Source organism: Piliocolobus tephrosceles, chromosome 15 (genome assembly GCF_002776525.5).
Source record: "Piliocolobus tephrosceles isolate RC106 chromosome 15, ASM277652v3, whole genome shotgun sequence".
NCBI lineage: Eukaryota > Metazoa > Chordata > Mammalia > Primates > Cercopithecidae > Piliocolobus > Piliocolobus tephrosceles.
In genome coordinates, this window is record NC_045448.1 from 32969471 (window position 1) to 32985790 (window position 16320).

Consider the following 16320-nt stretch of genomic DNA (forward strand, 5'->3'; position numbering starts at 1 on the left):
AGCTCTCCGCAGCTCTCGGGGGAGCTTGGACGCGCGGGGAAAGGCGAGCCGCACGGCCGGGGGAGGGGGCCGGACCGTGCGCGGCCGGTCGCGCCGGCTGGGGCCCGCGATGGCGGGGGCCTGGCTCAGGTGGGGGCTCCTGCTCTGGGCAGGACTGCTCGCGTCGTCGGCGCACGGCCGGGTGCGGAGGATCACCTACGTGGTGCACCCGGGTCCCGGCCTGGCAGCGGGCGCCTTGCCCCTGAGCGGGCCCCCGCGTTCGCGGACCTTCAACGTCGCGCTCAACGCCAGGTACAGCCGCAGCTCCGCGGCTGCGGGCGCCCCCAGCCGCGCCTCCCCCGGGGTCCCCTCGGAGAGGACCCGGCGCACGAGCAAGCCTGGCGGCGCGGCCCTGCAGGGGCTCAGATCGCCGCCGCCGCCGGAGCCGGCGCGTCCCGCGGCCCCCGGCCGGCAGCTCCACCCCAAGCCGGGCGGCCACCCGGCAGCCGCGCCGTTCGCCAAACAAGGCAGGCAAGTCGTGCGCTCCAAGGTGCCGCAGGAGACCCAGAGCGGCGGGGGCTCCAGGCTGCAGGTTCACCAGAAGCAGCAGCTGCAGGGGTAAGCCCACACCCCCTTCCGCCCGCCAGCTTTGCGCGCGGCGCCCGCTGAGGGACCTGCGGGGTCAGGGCCACTCGGAGCCCGCGGTGGCCGGGGTGGTTGCGCGCGGTGGGTCGGCTTTCTCTCCCCGCCTCCGCCTGCGCTGAGCGCCGCGGGAAGAGCGGGAGTGCGGGGAAGCCCAGGGACTTTTACTGAGGTGAAACTCCGAGTGCATTGTTACCGAGCTGCGGGTAAACACAAAAGGCATTTCTGCCTGGGGCGTAACCTTCTGCGCGTAAACCCAACTGCTCCTAGAAGATGGGCGTAAACTTGAGGTCACTACAGTTTAATCCCTCAGCATCAATTAAACTGCAACTGAGTTTTAATTTTGGTCTAGCTAATGAAAAAAATGTTTCGAGGGCAGGCTATCCGTAAAGATGCAGCTCCTGTTCTGCGGCCTGGAACTTTTCAGCATCAGAGAAATCATGGGCTTGGACTTCCTCGCACCTGTGGAGTCTGCTTTCCTGTGGTGGGGTGTCTTGGTATTGATAAAAGTTTTGGTTGAAATGTTTCTGTTATTGGGCGCTCATAGTCTCTTCTCTTCGTGGGCCTCCTGTTTCCCCCAATTCGTCTCAGGTTGGGGTGTAGGGGAAAACTTGTTTTGCTTAATTGGCATGTTTTTTTTCAGGGGCGATACCAGGCCATGTGACCTCACTCCTTTTTGGACAGTTCTCTCTGAAACTCATTTCCAATTTAAAATGTTGGCCCAGATAATAGAAAAAATAAATTTGGCGCTACTGTAATTTGGGGGTAAGAAAACCATTTATTGGGCCCTTGTCCTCTCTTCTTGTATAGCCCTAGGTTATGCAGGCTTTTTGGTTCTCCCAGCATTCCCTGATATATGTATGGGCCTTGCCCCTCTGCTTGGGCAGCTTTGGGTTGGGCATCCAGGGTACCTGTTAGGACTCTGTCTCATCCAAAGGGTTGCAGAAGCTGGAGGCTGGCCTTTCTGGAACATGCTGGAAGCTTGGGTTCTTGGGAAGGGAGTCTTCCTGCTGCTGGACTCAGCGATCTTGCTTTGTTTCAGGGTCAATGTCTGTGGAGGGCGGTGCTGTCATGGCTGGAGTAAGGCCCCTGGCTCCCAGAGGTGCACCAAACGTAAGTTGCCATGTTCACAGTGGTCCTGCACAGTAGGCAAAGGTGGGGGGTGTCCACATGGGGGCATCTCGCAAGGGCCACTTGAAAGGGCTCGGGGGAAGTTGAAGTCTGAAATACAATCCATTCATTACCTGCAGGCTTCATTACCACCTAGGAAGGGCTGGGTCAGGGTAGTGTTAGTATCAATGCCAGCAGCAATGCATTGCATCCAAGATTTCTCTGAACTCAACAGAGATATTCATCACTCTGGCACATCTGTGAATCAGGAGCTAGGAAAAAATTTCCATTTGAGGATATGCCATATGGCAGAACCAATGTAATTAATTTGAACATGATACCAACAAATGAAAGACATTCTTTACGGTGATGGCGGGAGGGGATTGGGGAGTAGAGGGTCCTATTCTGGAGTAAAACAGCAAGAGTTTTTATAGCTTCCTGAAAACAGCAACCAGAATCCTTCATCCTTGAGGCCTGATGGTTTTCTAGAATGCGCTTCTCTGCTCCTCTTCAGAACTGATAGGTGGGGTTCTCTGCAGTGCTTCTGCAGTTCACATGCATGCCCAGCAGTGTTTTAAAAAAATGTGTTAATGATGCATATAGATTTGAGAACACTGGAAAATTTTTCTCCTATGCATTGTGAAGTTAAGGATCAGGTTAAATGTATTCTGAGGCTCTTCTTGATGAATTGATGCTATTGGGTGCTCATTGGACATAAAGGAGTCTTACCTTCCCCCTCAGAAAAAGTGAAGCATTCTTAGTTGTTCTTTGCATAGAGACCGAGGCATTCCTATGTGGATTGGAATTGTTCAAAATTTCTGATGCTTGGATTGTGAAATACAGGTGGATGAATTTTAAAAATTTCGGATACAGTCAATCTAGTGATCTTGTTTGTTGAAAAATGTCTTCAATCCTGAAGGAAACAGAAGGGCTTTGGCATAATGGCTTTACTTTTGTAAAAAGGTGAATGTCCACAGGTTTTATCATGTCTTATGATCAAGCAGTAATTACAGACATGAACAGCCTTCTGACTATCAAATTCAAACCACTAGATCAGAAATGCTCAGGGTTCTAGGCATTTTAGATTAAGTCATAATTTTTCACTTTTTAAGTTCTTAAATTATACTTGTCAGAAATGTATTAGCATTTGTTTAGAATTTAGCATTGCTCAGGCCAAATGACATGCCCTCCCCTCCCCTCAGTAACTCATTCTGTCCAAAACCTGATATGATATGGTTTGCCTGTAACATGGAGATAACTCATCCGTTACAGCACCAATGCAATGGGATATTGCTGTGTAAAGATTAAAAATACATTTAATCTTTATACTGGTGCGGTGACTCACGCCTGTAATCCCAGCACTTTGGGAGGCCGAGGCAGGCAGATCACTTGAGGTCAGAAGTTGGAGACCAGCCTGGCCAACAGGTGAAACCCTGTCTCCACTAAAAAATTAGCCAGTAGACCTGGTACAGTGGCTCACGCCTGTAATCCCAGCACTTTGGGAGGCTGAGGCAGGTGGATCACTTGAGGAGTTAGAGACCAACCTGGGCAACATGGCAAAACCCCATCTCTACTAAAAATACAAAAAAATTAGCTGGGTGTGGTGGTGTGTGCCTGTAGTCCCAGCTACTGGGGAGGCTGAGGCAGAAGAATCGCTTGAACCCAGGAGGTGAAGGTTGCAGTGAGCTGAGATCGCTCTGCTGCACTCCAGCCTGGGTGACAATGACTCTGTCTCAAAAAAAAAAAAAAAAAAAAAAAAAAAAAATTACCCAGGCATGGTGGCACATGCCTGTAATCCTAGCTACTCAGGAGTCTGAGTCAAGAGAATTGCCTGTACCTGGGTCGGGGAGATTGCAGTGAGCAGAGATTGTGCTGGGTGGTGCAGAGACTCCATCTCAAGAAAAGAAAAGAATTCAGAGCAAGATTTTACAGATAGGCAGAAGCTCCTTGATGCCTGTTGGAGAGACTGCTCTAAGGCTTTAATAAGTTTGCTTGGCAAATGATACAGTTGAGTGCCCTCTCTGAAAAGAGGATAGGCCCCCATTTTCAGGTTGCCTGGGGATTTAGGGATCCAAAGATATTCTAGAAGATCCCAGGATGCTCCAGATCTTGGGGAATCACCTCATGGCTTCCTGCTTCTCCAGGCAAGAGAAGCAAAGACGTGTGTGTGCCTAGGTTTAGCTGGGTTTGCCCCCTGGTAAATCAGAGAGAGATCACAGAAGACTGCTGGTCAGAAAAATCAGTGTTGAAGTTACTTACAGGGCTCTAGAGGAAGTTGCTATGTTGGTTTAATCTTTACGGTACCTACAATGCTTCTAGCATTTGGCTTAAGTTTTCCTACCAGCTTCTAGGAGGTAGCCCTTGGACAACACCAGGATCTATGTGACGTCACTTTCCTTTTCTATGGTTCTCAGTGTTCAGAAGATTAGCCTTCCTGTACTTCCCAGTTTAACAAATGAATTTAGGTACAAATGCTAGAAACTTAATTCACAGCTTTCTTCAGAAATAATTGTGTTTTTAAAAGGCATGCTGGGGTAGGTCAGCGTGCAATCCAAAATAATGTATCTCTGAGATGGATATTTAAAATAGGGGACTTACTTTGCATGTGTCTGGGAGATCCAGAGGGCTGAGAGAGCCTTCTACCTTCACATGGGACCACTGGGGCTGCTGCTGATGCTGTAAACCTTGTGTCCATGGCTGAGTAGTGTGATGCCAGGAAAGACTCCTGGCTTTGGGGCCAGAAGACCTGAATTCAAATGCTGAAACCCTCACTGGCTATGTGGCCTCCGGGAGTTCACTTGACCTGTCTGGCCTATATTTTCCCATTCAGAAATGCCTGTGCTAAAAGCTTACCTTCTTTGTAGGATGGTTACACGTATCAAGATGAAAAAAAATGGGTATGAAAGCCTTGATGAAACCAGAAAGATTAATATTAGAGATTAGTGTTGGATCAAGCCAAGTAAATTCTGTCTACTTTATCGATGACTTGGTTTTCTTCTGTTTGTGGTTTCTTTCTCTCACCTCCTTATTATGCTGAGATTGAACAATTACACTTGGGTATGGTTTATTACACATAAGAATACAAAAACCAATGATATGCCCACATGAAGTTCCCCCTTATAATAGTCATCATAAAATGTGCATGTACATTTAAATGTATAACCCAGGATGTCTTCTAATTGTCATTACACATTGAAGATAATGAAGAATTTGAGTTTATGTAGGTCATGTCCAATTGATGCAAAAAAAATTTCTGTTTAAGCGATTGGAAGTGTTCATGTTGTTCAGTATTTGCCTAATTCAGTGAAGAAAATAAGGTATCCCTTTGAGCAAGTCTGGATTGTTTTTAGTTGATTGAAACCTAATTTAAATGGACCATGATCAAATGCTTCTGAAGACTAAAGACTTAGTGAACCTTAAATTGCAAATCAGAGAGATGTGAACAAGCAAGCGGCAGACCCACACAGGGGCAAAGAATAGATTCGTGCGCTCACCAAGGTGGTCCTCCGGGCTGTAGCCACCGAGTCACTATGTAGAGACGCCTGGTTGCATGTTAATGTTGCTTTTCCAGACACCCTTTGTGTGTGGATCCCTAGGAACTGAAATTATAGTGTGGGATGTGTCATGTGTGGGATGTGTCATCTTAGTTAATACTGGATGACGCTTGGTAGTGTTACCTGTTTTGAACAAAAGAGATAGAGAGGTGGACCACATTTGTGCTCCTTCCAAGGAATTAACATTTAAAGGAAGGTTTTGTGGGTTAGGGACTTTGTCTTCCAAGTGGGGCATTAAACCCCTGATGTGTAACATTTTTTGCGTCCTATCATTTTTGTAGGTTTTTTTTTTTTTTTTTTTTTTTCTGTGCCCAAACTGAACCTCCCCTCATGCCCTCATTGGTTCTTCCAGTGTTTTCGCCCCCGTCTCAGGGTAAGTGCAGGCCAGACAGAGACGTTGCCGGTAGGCTCAGCTTTAATGAGAAGACTGGACATGGGAATAGGCAATACAAAAGAATGAAAGAGAGGAGAGTGAGGGTGGGCTGGCAGGGTTATGGGGTAGAGAGAAAAGAGATGATGGCAGATATGAATCCAAAGCGGGTGCCTGGCACGTTGCAGGCCTTCCATACACGCATGGATGGTTCTTTCATTTACTGTTTAGCTTTTACCATGTGCCAGGTTCTATGAATAGAGGAGAAACACAGCCAGCTATAGGGAGTGCAGGTCTGTTTTTACTCACTTAACTCATGGCACATCAAATGACTTGTTCTCTCCTTAGCAAGAAACAGAAAATCGATATTCCATTGCTTTTCCATTGGCATTCAGCCCATGCCTCTTTGGGGGAAAAACCCAACTCTAGACTAATTTTCCTTAAATTATATGCAAAGGAGACAGAGTCACATGTACCCTTGGTGCTCAGAGACGCAGTGGTGGATGGCATCCTCCAGGAGGGTGTGATGTGGCTGGAGTTCAGGTGACCTAGAGAACTCTCTCAGACTGTCCCCCATCCCTCTTGACTTGGCATCGTGCTTGCCAAACTTGGGAGTCGAGCCCAGAGTGATTATATATTTTTTTGTGTGCCTGCTATGGCCATTGACAGCTGCTTTGCCAATAGATCTGCAGTGAGGTTTACCATGGCAACTGCTAGTAGGGCCACCCCAGCCCCCATGTAGGAGGGTCAGCTGGAGAATCTTGTTATGTGGCACAGACAACCTTGGTAAAGAGAGAGGAACCCAGAGGTCAAGTTCACACTGGGTCAAGTATGTGTTCTCAAGGCTAGTTAAAATAAACATTTAGGAACCATAAATTCTACATTGTAATAGTGCTTAAACCTTCATGATGAAGCCCTCCTCCAGCCCGTGGGCCTGCTGAGCACACCGCCCGCTCCCTGCCTGCTCTGCTTTATCGGAGTTTTTGCTGCCTAGTGAACCCTTGACCTTTGGGAAGCCCGACTTGTTGAAAGGACCTTTGACAACCACAGGGTTTTGCTGTTTCTGACCCTGTTATTTGTTGTCTTGGATATTTCAGACATACCCAAACATGTTCGAGAGCTCAAATTAAATTTTCCTAAAGTGCAGATTTTGCTTCCCAGTCCTTCCTAGCAATGAATAGAGGCGACTTGGAGTGCGAGGGTTATGTCACCACCCTTTTAATATGGACCAAGATCAGGTCTGGCAGAGAGGAGCTGCCGATGGGGTGGGGGTGACTTGTGTGGGTGCTGTGGAGTTTACAGAGAGCGTTTTCTTGATCTTCACACCCTGTGGGTGTCATTGAGGCAGGTATGCTTTATTACCCCTATTTCCAACAGTGGGGCAGTGCTCAGATGCCACTGCAGATCTTGTGGCTCTTCCTACTGCCCTGGGATTCCTGGACATCCAGTGCTGTGACATTCTTTCTTGAGGTCTTGGTCTGAAAACTGTCCTGACAGCCCTCAGTCATCTGGATTGGTTTCCACTGCCTAACTTCCCTTCTTGATTTTCCAAGCTATGTGAATCTTCTCGGGCTTCTGTAACAAGTTCCACAAGCTGGGTGACTTAGAACAATAGAAATGTGTTGTCTCACAGTTCTGCAGTCCAGAAGTCCAATGTCAAGGTGTTGATGGGGTGACTTCCTTCTGAAGGCAGTTCTAGGCCTCTCTCCTTGGTCTGTAGATGGCCGTCTCTTCCCTGTGTCTTTATACATTGTCTTCTGTGTGTGTCTGTGTCCAAATTTCCCCTTTTTATAAGGACATCAGTCACATTGGATTACCCCCCACCCCCCGCAATGATCTCATTTTGACTTGATTACCTCTGTAAAGAACCTGTCTCCAAAGGTGGTCACATTCTGAGGTACTTGGGGTTAGGACTTCAACACTTTTTTTTTGTTTTTGTAGGGGGAGTACAATTCAACTCATGATGTAAGCCCATGGATGCCTTGCGCATAGGCTGGAGAGATGGCTATTGAGAGTTGGCTCATTCTGGGGGCACTTGGGAACGCTAGCAGCTGACCCAAGGATGGGTGGGCGGGACTTTGACTGGTTCCCTGACGAAGAGTCTGTGACTGTGGATCTAATTTGGTTACTTTTCTATTGCAGCAGCTCTGGCTGCTCCAGGGGGTGATAGGAGAGATGAGGAATTGGCCACAGGTAATTTTGGTGATGCCTCTGGCCATTTTTACTGGGGCTCTTTTAAAGAGATTCTAGATTAGTGTTTCTTACACGTGAATGTCCAGCGGGACCACTGGAAGGGTTTGTTAAAAATGTTAAAACTTGTTGAATTCAACAAATTGAGTCAAAATCTTTGGGGGTTTTTAACAAGCATCCCAAGTTATGCTGATGGAGGTGGCCCACAGTTTGAGAAACTGATCCAGAAGAAACTCAATCTTGGGCAATATTTATGACCCTTTATGTGGGAATTTAAAGGCCAACCTCAACGCTTAACAATTTAGAGAAACCTCTCAAGGCAGGAACCCTCTAAACATTGGGATAGCTTGGATTTGAAGAACATATGTACAGTCAAAGATTGCCGCACATGCGGTTTTTACATCCAGTTTTTCTTTAGTTAGTTGAATGTTTAATATATATACGTATATTTTTGCGAGAGCTGGAAATTTGCAAAATTGTTGCTGCATCAGTGATTACATAGAGTGCCTTTTAAAAAAGATTTAAATGCTTTGAAACACTTGCATGTTTTTTTCCACTAAAATTTTTTTTTTTAGTTACAAAATTTTTAAAGTACACACAAACATAGAAGCTGCCCATCAGGGTCATGTTTTTGAAAGCTCCCTGATGTGGTAGTTAAGTACAATGATTTATACATAAAGGAGAAACTGGTCTTATCTTTCTCCAAATGCATGTTTTACTAATGGTTTCCTGCTTTCTTAGTGGAGAGAAAATATTACATAATTTGTTGGTGTGACACAAATTGGTTGTTTTGGTACTTATGGAAAAATACATCAGGGATGTATTTGCAAGCATACCTCAGATATGGAGGGTTCAGTTCCAGCAAATATCTCAATAAAGTGAGTCACACAAATTTTTTGGTTTCCCAATGCATGTAAAAGTCATGTTTATACTATATTGTAGACTATTAAGTGTACAATAATAGCATTATGTCTAAAAAGACAAGTGTATACCTTAATTAAAAATATTTTATTACTAAAAAATGGAAAGATCATGTGAGCCTTGAGTGAGGCATCATCTTTTTGCTAGTGGGAGGTCTTGCCTTGATACAGATGGTTGCTGAAAGTTGGGGTGGCTGTGGCACTTTCTTTAAAATAAGAAAATAATGAAGTTTGCTGCACTAATTGACTCTTCCTTTCATGACAACTTTCTCTGTAGCATACAGTGCTGTTTGATAGCATTTGACCCACTGTAGAACTTCTTTCAAAATTGGAGTCAGTCTTCTCAAACCCTACTGCTGCCTTATCATCTGTTTATATAAAATTGTAAATTCTTTGTTGTCATTTCAACAATGCTCACAGCATCTTCACCAGTGTTAGATTCCATCTCAAGAAACTACCTTCTTTGCTCATTTATAAGAAGCAGCTCCTCATCTGTTCAAGTTCGAACGTAAGATTGCAGCAATTCAGTCCCATCTTCGGGCTCCATGTTTAATTCTCTTGCTATTTCCACTACCTCTCCAGTGACTTCGTCCACTGAAGTCTTGAACTTCTCCAGGTCATCCGTTGGGGTTGGAATCAGCTTCTTTCAAACTCCTGTTAATGTGGATACTTTAATCTCCTCCCATAAAGCATGAATGTTCTTAATGGCATCTAGAACAGTGAATCCTTTCCAGAAGGTTTTCAATTTACTTTGCCCAAATCCATCAGAGGAATCACTATCTATGACAGCTATAGCCTTATGAAATGTATTTCTCAAATAAGAAGACTTGAAAGTTGAAATTACTCTTTGACCCATGGACTACAGAATGGATGATGTTTTAGCAGGCATGAAAATAACATTAATCTCCATGTACATCTCCATCACAGCTTACAGGTGACCAGGTGCATAGTCAGTGAGGAGTAATATTTTGAAAAGAACCTTTTCTGAGCAATAGGTCTCAACAGTGGGGTTAAAAGATTCAGTTAACCATGCTGTAAACACATGGGCTGTTATCCAGTCTCTGTTGTTCCATTTACAGAGCACAGGCAAAGCAGATTTAGCATAATTCGTAAGGGCCCTGAGATTTTTAGAATGGTAAATTAGCACTGGCTTCAACTTAAAGTCACCAGCTGCATTAGCCCCTAAAAGGAGAGTCAGCCCATCCTTTGAAACATTGAGGCCAGGCATTGACTTCTCAGTTTTCTTCAATAACTTTTTCTTTGCATTCACAACTTGGCTAACTGGTGTAAGAGGTCTAGCTCTTGACCTATCTTGGCTTTCTACATGCTTTTCTCACTTAGCTTTTGATTTACAGTGAGAGATGTGTGAGTCTTCCTTTCACTTGAGCCCTTAGAGGCCATGGTAGGGTTATTAATTAGCCTGACTTCAATATTGTTGTGTCTCAGGGAATAGGGAAGCCCTGGGAAAGGGAGAGAGATAAGGAAACGGCTGGTCAGTAGAGCAGTCAGAACACACACAACATTTCTCAATTAAGTTTTCTGTCTTATATTGGGTACGACTTGTGGTGCCCCAAAACAATTACAATGGTAACATGAAAGATCACTGATCACATATCACCGTAACAGATACATTAATAATGAAAAAGTGTGAAATATTATGAGAATTTCCAGAATGTGACACCGAGACAGAAAGTGAGCATTTGCTGTGGGGAAAATGTTGCCAGTAGACTTGTTGCATGCAAGGTTGTTACCTCCATTTGTAAGAAACACAGTGTTTGGGAAGTGCGGTAAAGTGAAGCAACATAAAATGAGGTCTGCCTGTATATGTATATACTGATATGTGTCTATTAATTTTCCCTGCCTGTTACGGATTGAGCACATCATGTAGAGACAGTCCGTTAGATACTGAAATTCTGTGTATACATTGCTATCGAGACCCCAGATTGTGTGGTTATAAGAAGGAAGTGCCACTGCTTTCTTCCCTCCTCTCCCTTCTATCTTACCTGCTTTTGTTGCCTTTCTCCTGTTCCTTCCCTTACTTGGTCTCAGTTTGGTTTTGAATGAGAGGCAGTATGGCTCAGTGGTTGGAAGTTCAGTCTTTGGAATTAGAATACGGAGCTCCTAATTGACCTTAATACTTCCTCACTGTGTGATCTTGGACAGTCAAGCTTGAGACCTGGAGCAGGGCTAAGTTAACTCCATTCACAAAATAGGAATAATGATGGTCTCTGTAATCATCCAGGGGCTTGCTAGGGGGCTGCATTAGGTAATACATTAAAAGTGCATAGAGAGCAGGGCCCCTGCACAGTAGTTGACAAAAATGAGCTCTCAGCACCTTTCATTTGTCTGCTTAGGACCACTTCCTCCTGGGCACCACTGCTTCTTCCATGTCCCTCTTCTAAGATCCTTGGGGGCTGATCCTGTTTGGTGCTCCCTAAGCAGACTCTGTTTGATGCTCCCTAAGCGCTCTGATTTCACTTTTAGTTGGCTCTGGGTATGGCTGAGCCAGGTGGAAGAGGCATCTGTCCCCTCATCAGTGTTGAGCTCCTGGGAAGCAGGTCCCTTGCTTTGCCACAGTACAAATGCTACCTAGGAATAGAATAGAATTGAGTTGAACTAGCATCTCTGATTTTGCTGTGTTGCTAATGCTGTCCTCTAAACACTATAGAAAGAATGCTTTCTCTTTTCTTTGTTTACTCTCACCTTTTGGCAATAATTTCCACTTGCTTTTCTTTCCTGCATTTTGTCTTTGTACTTTTCCTTGCCTAGCAGACACTGCTGATTGTGACAGCTTTTTCAAGGGCACAGCACCTTACTCTGTTTCCTCCTGCCTTTGCTCTGTAAGGCTGCTCTGGCATGGCCCAAACTTTGAGATGACTTTTCCTTTCTCCCTGCCAATTTCACAGTCTTTCTGTTCAACATCATCATCTGATAGAGATTTGGGACTAAGTAAAATGAATGTTGTATGATTTTCCCTGTAATTTTAGATCCCTATATACTGCTCTTGGCCAACTATGCTATTCCCTGTGGCTTTTTTACTCCACCACGTTTGAGTAATATTGTTGGCACGGACATAAGTAAACAGTTTGAAAATGTCGTGTTTTGTAAACTAGAAGATGGATGGGCTGGTTTTTTAATACATGCTCTTGGTTCTGCTGGGCCAAAGGAAAGATGAATTTGGTCAGTGGATGGGAAGATAAATTGGAGGAAGGTGTTGCTATCTGAAGTTGATGTGGCCAACTTTACTGAACTAGTGAGATCAGTTATTTAGAGGTGAAAACTGAGTGGCTGGAGGTGACTCTTCAGAGGGATTTGGATAATGCAGTTAGACGGAATTTTTATAGAGGAGATAGCTTGCTACCAGTAAGAGGCCACCAACCAAAAATATCATAATAAAGTAAGGAAAATAGAAGGATAAGGATCTTTTGTCTTTGTAAATTTAAACATGTTTTTATTTCTTTGTGGGATTACCAGACAATTCCAATGTGGCTTTTAATCTTTCATGAACTTCATTTTATTATTGCTATATATATGTGTGTGTGTGTATATATGTGTGTGTATATATATGTGTGTGTGTGTGTGTGTGTGTGTGTATTTGAGATGGAGTCTTGCTTTGTCACCCAGGCTGGAGTGCAATGGCATGATCTCAGCTCACTGCAGCCTCCTGGGTTCAAACGATTCTTCTGCCTCAGCCACCCGAGTAGCTGGGATTACAGGCATCTGCCACCATACCTGGCTAATTTTTGTATTTTTAGTAGAGACAGGGTTTCACCATGTTAGCCAGGCTGGTCTTGAACTCCTGACCTCAGGTAATCTACCTGTCTTGGCCTGCCAGAGTGCTGGGATTGCAGGTGTGAGCCACCACACCCAGCCTATTATTGCTATTTTTAATTAAAATGTGGAGTCTCCATCCTCCCATATGCATTTCATGTTCACACCATAGCAAGTAGACAGTTAACACTTAGCGTCTTCAAAATATGATTATTGTAAAAGCTATGTAAATTAGCCGAGACTTATCATTTTACCTTCATAAATCATTTACTACAGTGATTCAAGGGTGAGGATACTCCTGCCTCTTCAATGGCTGTGAAACTTCAAGCAGATTAATGACCTCCTCTGAGACTTTTCTCAACCTTCAGATGGGAAGAGTACCCTCATCACACAACTTCATTCATGTTGTTGTTGTGAATATGAGGCATACAAATCTTCTTTGCTCCGAATGCTTGTCACATTGCATCATCGACATTTATGTATTGTCTGGCATTCCTGCTCTGTGAGGGTAGGGATTATACTATAGCCCTCTTTTTGTCTTCAGTGCCCGGTAAGCATGTGCACCTTTATGGAATCAATGAATGAATGAATGCGTGATTCATTTGTTGTACTTTCACCAAGCTCCTATATACTAGGTTTTGGTACACAAAAGGTGTTAAGATGACTTTTTGTTTCTCCCTGCCAATTTTAGAATCTTTCTGCTCAATATCATCATCTGATAGAGATTTGGGACTAAGTAAAATGAATGTTGTATGATTTTTCCCTCTAATTTTAGATCCCCAGGTACCATGTACTTGAAAAAACTAAAACAGGGTCATAGGTTAGAGAGTGACAGGAGCTGGAATTGGAGGTGGGGAGAGGGCTGAAAGAAGGTCTCTAGGAAGTGACATGTGAGGGCTGTGTGATATGAAAGGGTCTGAGAGAAGAGTATTTTAGGCCAACAGAACGGCTAGCACAAAGGCCTTGGAGTGGGGATGGGCCTGGCTTGTTGTAGGAACACAGGTCATTATTGTTGGGTTGTCAGTGAGGGCTCCTGTAACAGGCGATATGATGATAGGGTTGGATCCCAAGTCAGGTCTTATAGGCTGTGCGAGGCCACAGATAAGATAACAAGAGGAGACTGTACAATACAAGCACAGTCAACACAATTACTATACAACTCGAGTGCATGCAAGTGTATTTTATTACTAAGAAATTAAAGAAAATAAAGGATTTAGTATTTTTTAAGGCATGGAAAAATATCTTAGGTAGAAAATTCATTAGATCACTTTGATTGCATTTTTTCATTGATGAGAAAAACTGCACACGGAATGCGAAGTGCCCAAGTCCACACACAAATTATTGTCATAGCCTGACCACCTGCCTGGTGCCCAGATTGCCAGACCAGCCCTGTGCTCATTGGACCCGCCGGACCTCTGCCGAGCTCTGGTGGAAAGGCAAGACCTTCTTCACCAGGGAGCTGCGAGGCTGCGGTTTAGGATGAAAGTGTGAGGGTGAAGAAAGCCAAGTCACCGGTCACTATTGTGTTAAAAGTCAAATTAATGGGGATCCTCACATGGTACTAAATTTAAAAAAATGCTCACTCCTTTATTTTGATGATCATAGAAAATCTACAGAGAGCTGATAGGATGTGTTAAAGGGAGAGTTAAATATTTTTGGAACATTTGAATGCTGCCCTGAGGTTTTGTTCATCCCCCCAGCCCAACATCTAATTTTCAAGTTGGGTTAGTCATTGACTCCACCTCCCATTTTGTGGTAAAGATCAAGTCAAATGAGGCTCATCACAGTGCTTCACAAAAGGGGCCAGGTGCCATGGCTCATGCCTGTAATCCCAGCACTTTGGGAGGCTGAGGCTGGCGGATCACCTGAGGTCAGAAGTTCGAGACCAGACTGGCCAACATGGTGAAACCCCGTCTCTACTAAAAATACAAAAATTAGCCAGGCATGGTGGTGGGTGCCTGTAATCCCAGCTTCTTGGGAGGTTGAGGTAGGGGAATCACTTGAACCAGGAGGTGGAGGTGGCAGTGAGCCAAGATTGTGCCGTTGCACTCCAGCCTGGGCGACGAGAGCAAAACTCTGTCTCAAAAAAAAAAATAAAATAAAAAAGAAAATGCTTCAATGCTTCACACAAGGGCAATATGAACATAAGGTGACCTTATTAATAAGGTTTTTATGACCACTTTGTACACATTTTTTGATAATGTGTTGGTGCATTTCTTGTCTTGAAAAATGGAATGTGTCTGTGATGTTTATATTGACCATCAAGTTTACCAACAGTGTCTCTGGTATACTTCCTAGAAGTTAGTTTGAAAATAAACAAAAATACCTACATCTCCACTTTAATTCTACCCTCCCTGGAATTTATTTTATTCTTCTAAAAGTAGGGTTCATGCAAAGACAAGAATTATTTCAGGAGAGCCCTGTTTCTTTTATTTTGAGATAGTGAAAAGATTATGTTAAGTTAGTCCAAAATTTCATAGTAATTGAAGGTGAAATAATACAGACAATCAGTAAATTAAAGGTAGAGACTGTTTTTGTTTTCCCTTTTCATCCATTTAAGAGGTTGGCCTACGCAGCAGATCTCTATATATACAATAGCCCCTCAGTAAGGTTTCTTGATTAATAAGCATTGCAAATTACATTTGTTTCTGAGTGGAGGACCAGCTGAAATCCATTTAAATCAATGACTACTGAGATTATGTTATTAAATGGTTCTTTTTGTTTTACGAGAATGTGTATTACAACAAATGTCCCCGTGTAAGTTTGGAATGCTCTGTTTTTGAGTGTTAGAGGCTCTTTTCTCTGGCAAAATTTCCCCATTTCTTCCTTTAATACAGAGTGCTTGAATGGCAGTTCACAGACACTTAGCTAGTGGCTCTCAAAGTATAGACCCGGGAATACGGGCGTCAGCTCCGCCTGGGAACTTGTTAGAAATGCAAACTCTCCAGCCCTGTTAAACCAGGAACTCTGGGGTGGGGCCAGCCATCTGTGTTTTAACCAGGCCTCTTGGGGATCCTGATACAGCTGTGGCTTGAGAACCACTGCTCTAGCAGAACCCATCTCCTCCTCCCTTTCCACATCCCCCCACTCTACTTGATCACTTGTGGTGTGATGAGAGGGACAGGGAAATCAGCTCTTTTGGGCTCCAGGCCTTGGAGAGGAGAGGCTTCGTTTATCCTTTTCCCCCTTCATTTCTGCCTAAGGATGAGTTTGTATGGTATAAAGCCCAGTGGAATGGATTATTTTCCCCAGTGTCAGATGGGAACCTTGGAATCAGAGCAGATACAGCTGTGTATGTTGTTATTATTATTATTAATTGTTATTCAGAGACAGGGTCTCACTCTGTAACCCAGGCTGGAATGTAGTGGCATGATCATAGCTCACTGTGGTCTTGCACTCCTGGGCTCAAGCGATCCTCCTGCCTCAGCCTTCTGAGTAGCTAGGACTACAGGTGCATGCCACCATGCCCAGCTATTTTTTTTTTTTTTAACTTTTTTGTAGAGGTGGGGTCTCGCTGTGTTGCCCAGGCTGGTCTTGAACTCCTTGCTTCAAGTGATCCTCCAACCTTGGCCTCCCAAAGTGCTGGGATTACAGGTGTGAGCCACTGCACCTGGCCACCATGCACATTAATACACATTCTATACTGTATGCTCGCTGAGGAGGGGCAAAGAAACCAGTTTTCATTCAGTGAATATACCTGTAAATGTGTTTTGTCCCTTTATGTCTTCCTGATTCTGTTTTGTTCCTTAACATAAAAGATGCCTAAAGCACACTTCTTCATATT

The 16320-nt window shown here is 44.3% G+C and overlaps 1 protein-coding gene across 1 annotated transcript in view; it reads left to right on the forward strand.

The window, feature by feature from the left end:
- LTBP1 (latent transforming growth factor beta binding protein 1) overlaps positions 1 to 16320 on the forward strand; it is a 455184-nt gene continuing 438864 nt past the window's right edge. The window contains exons 1-2 of the mRNA XM_023216379.2: positions 1 to 597; positions 1664 to 1734. Coding sequence (XP_023072147.1) covers positions 110 to 597; positions 1664 to 1734 — 559 coding nt within the window. The 5' untranslated portion in view covers positions 1 to 109. The remainder of the gene's footprint in view (positions 598 to 1663; positions 1735 to 16320) is intronic.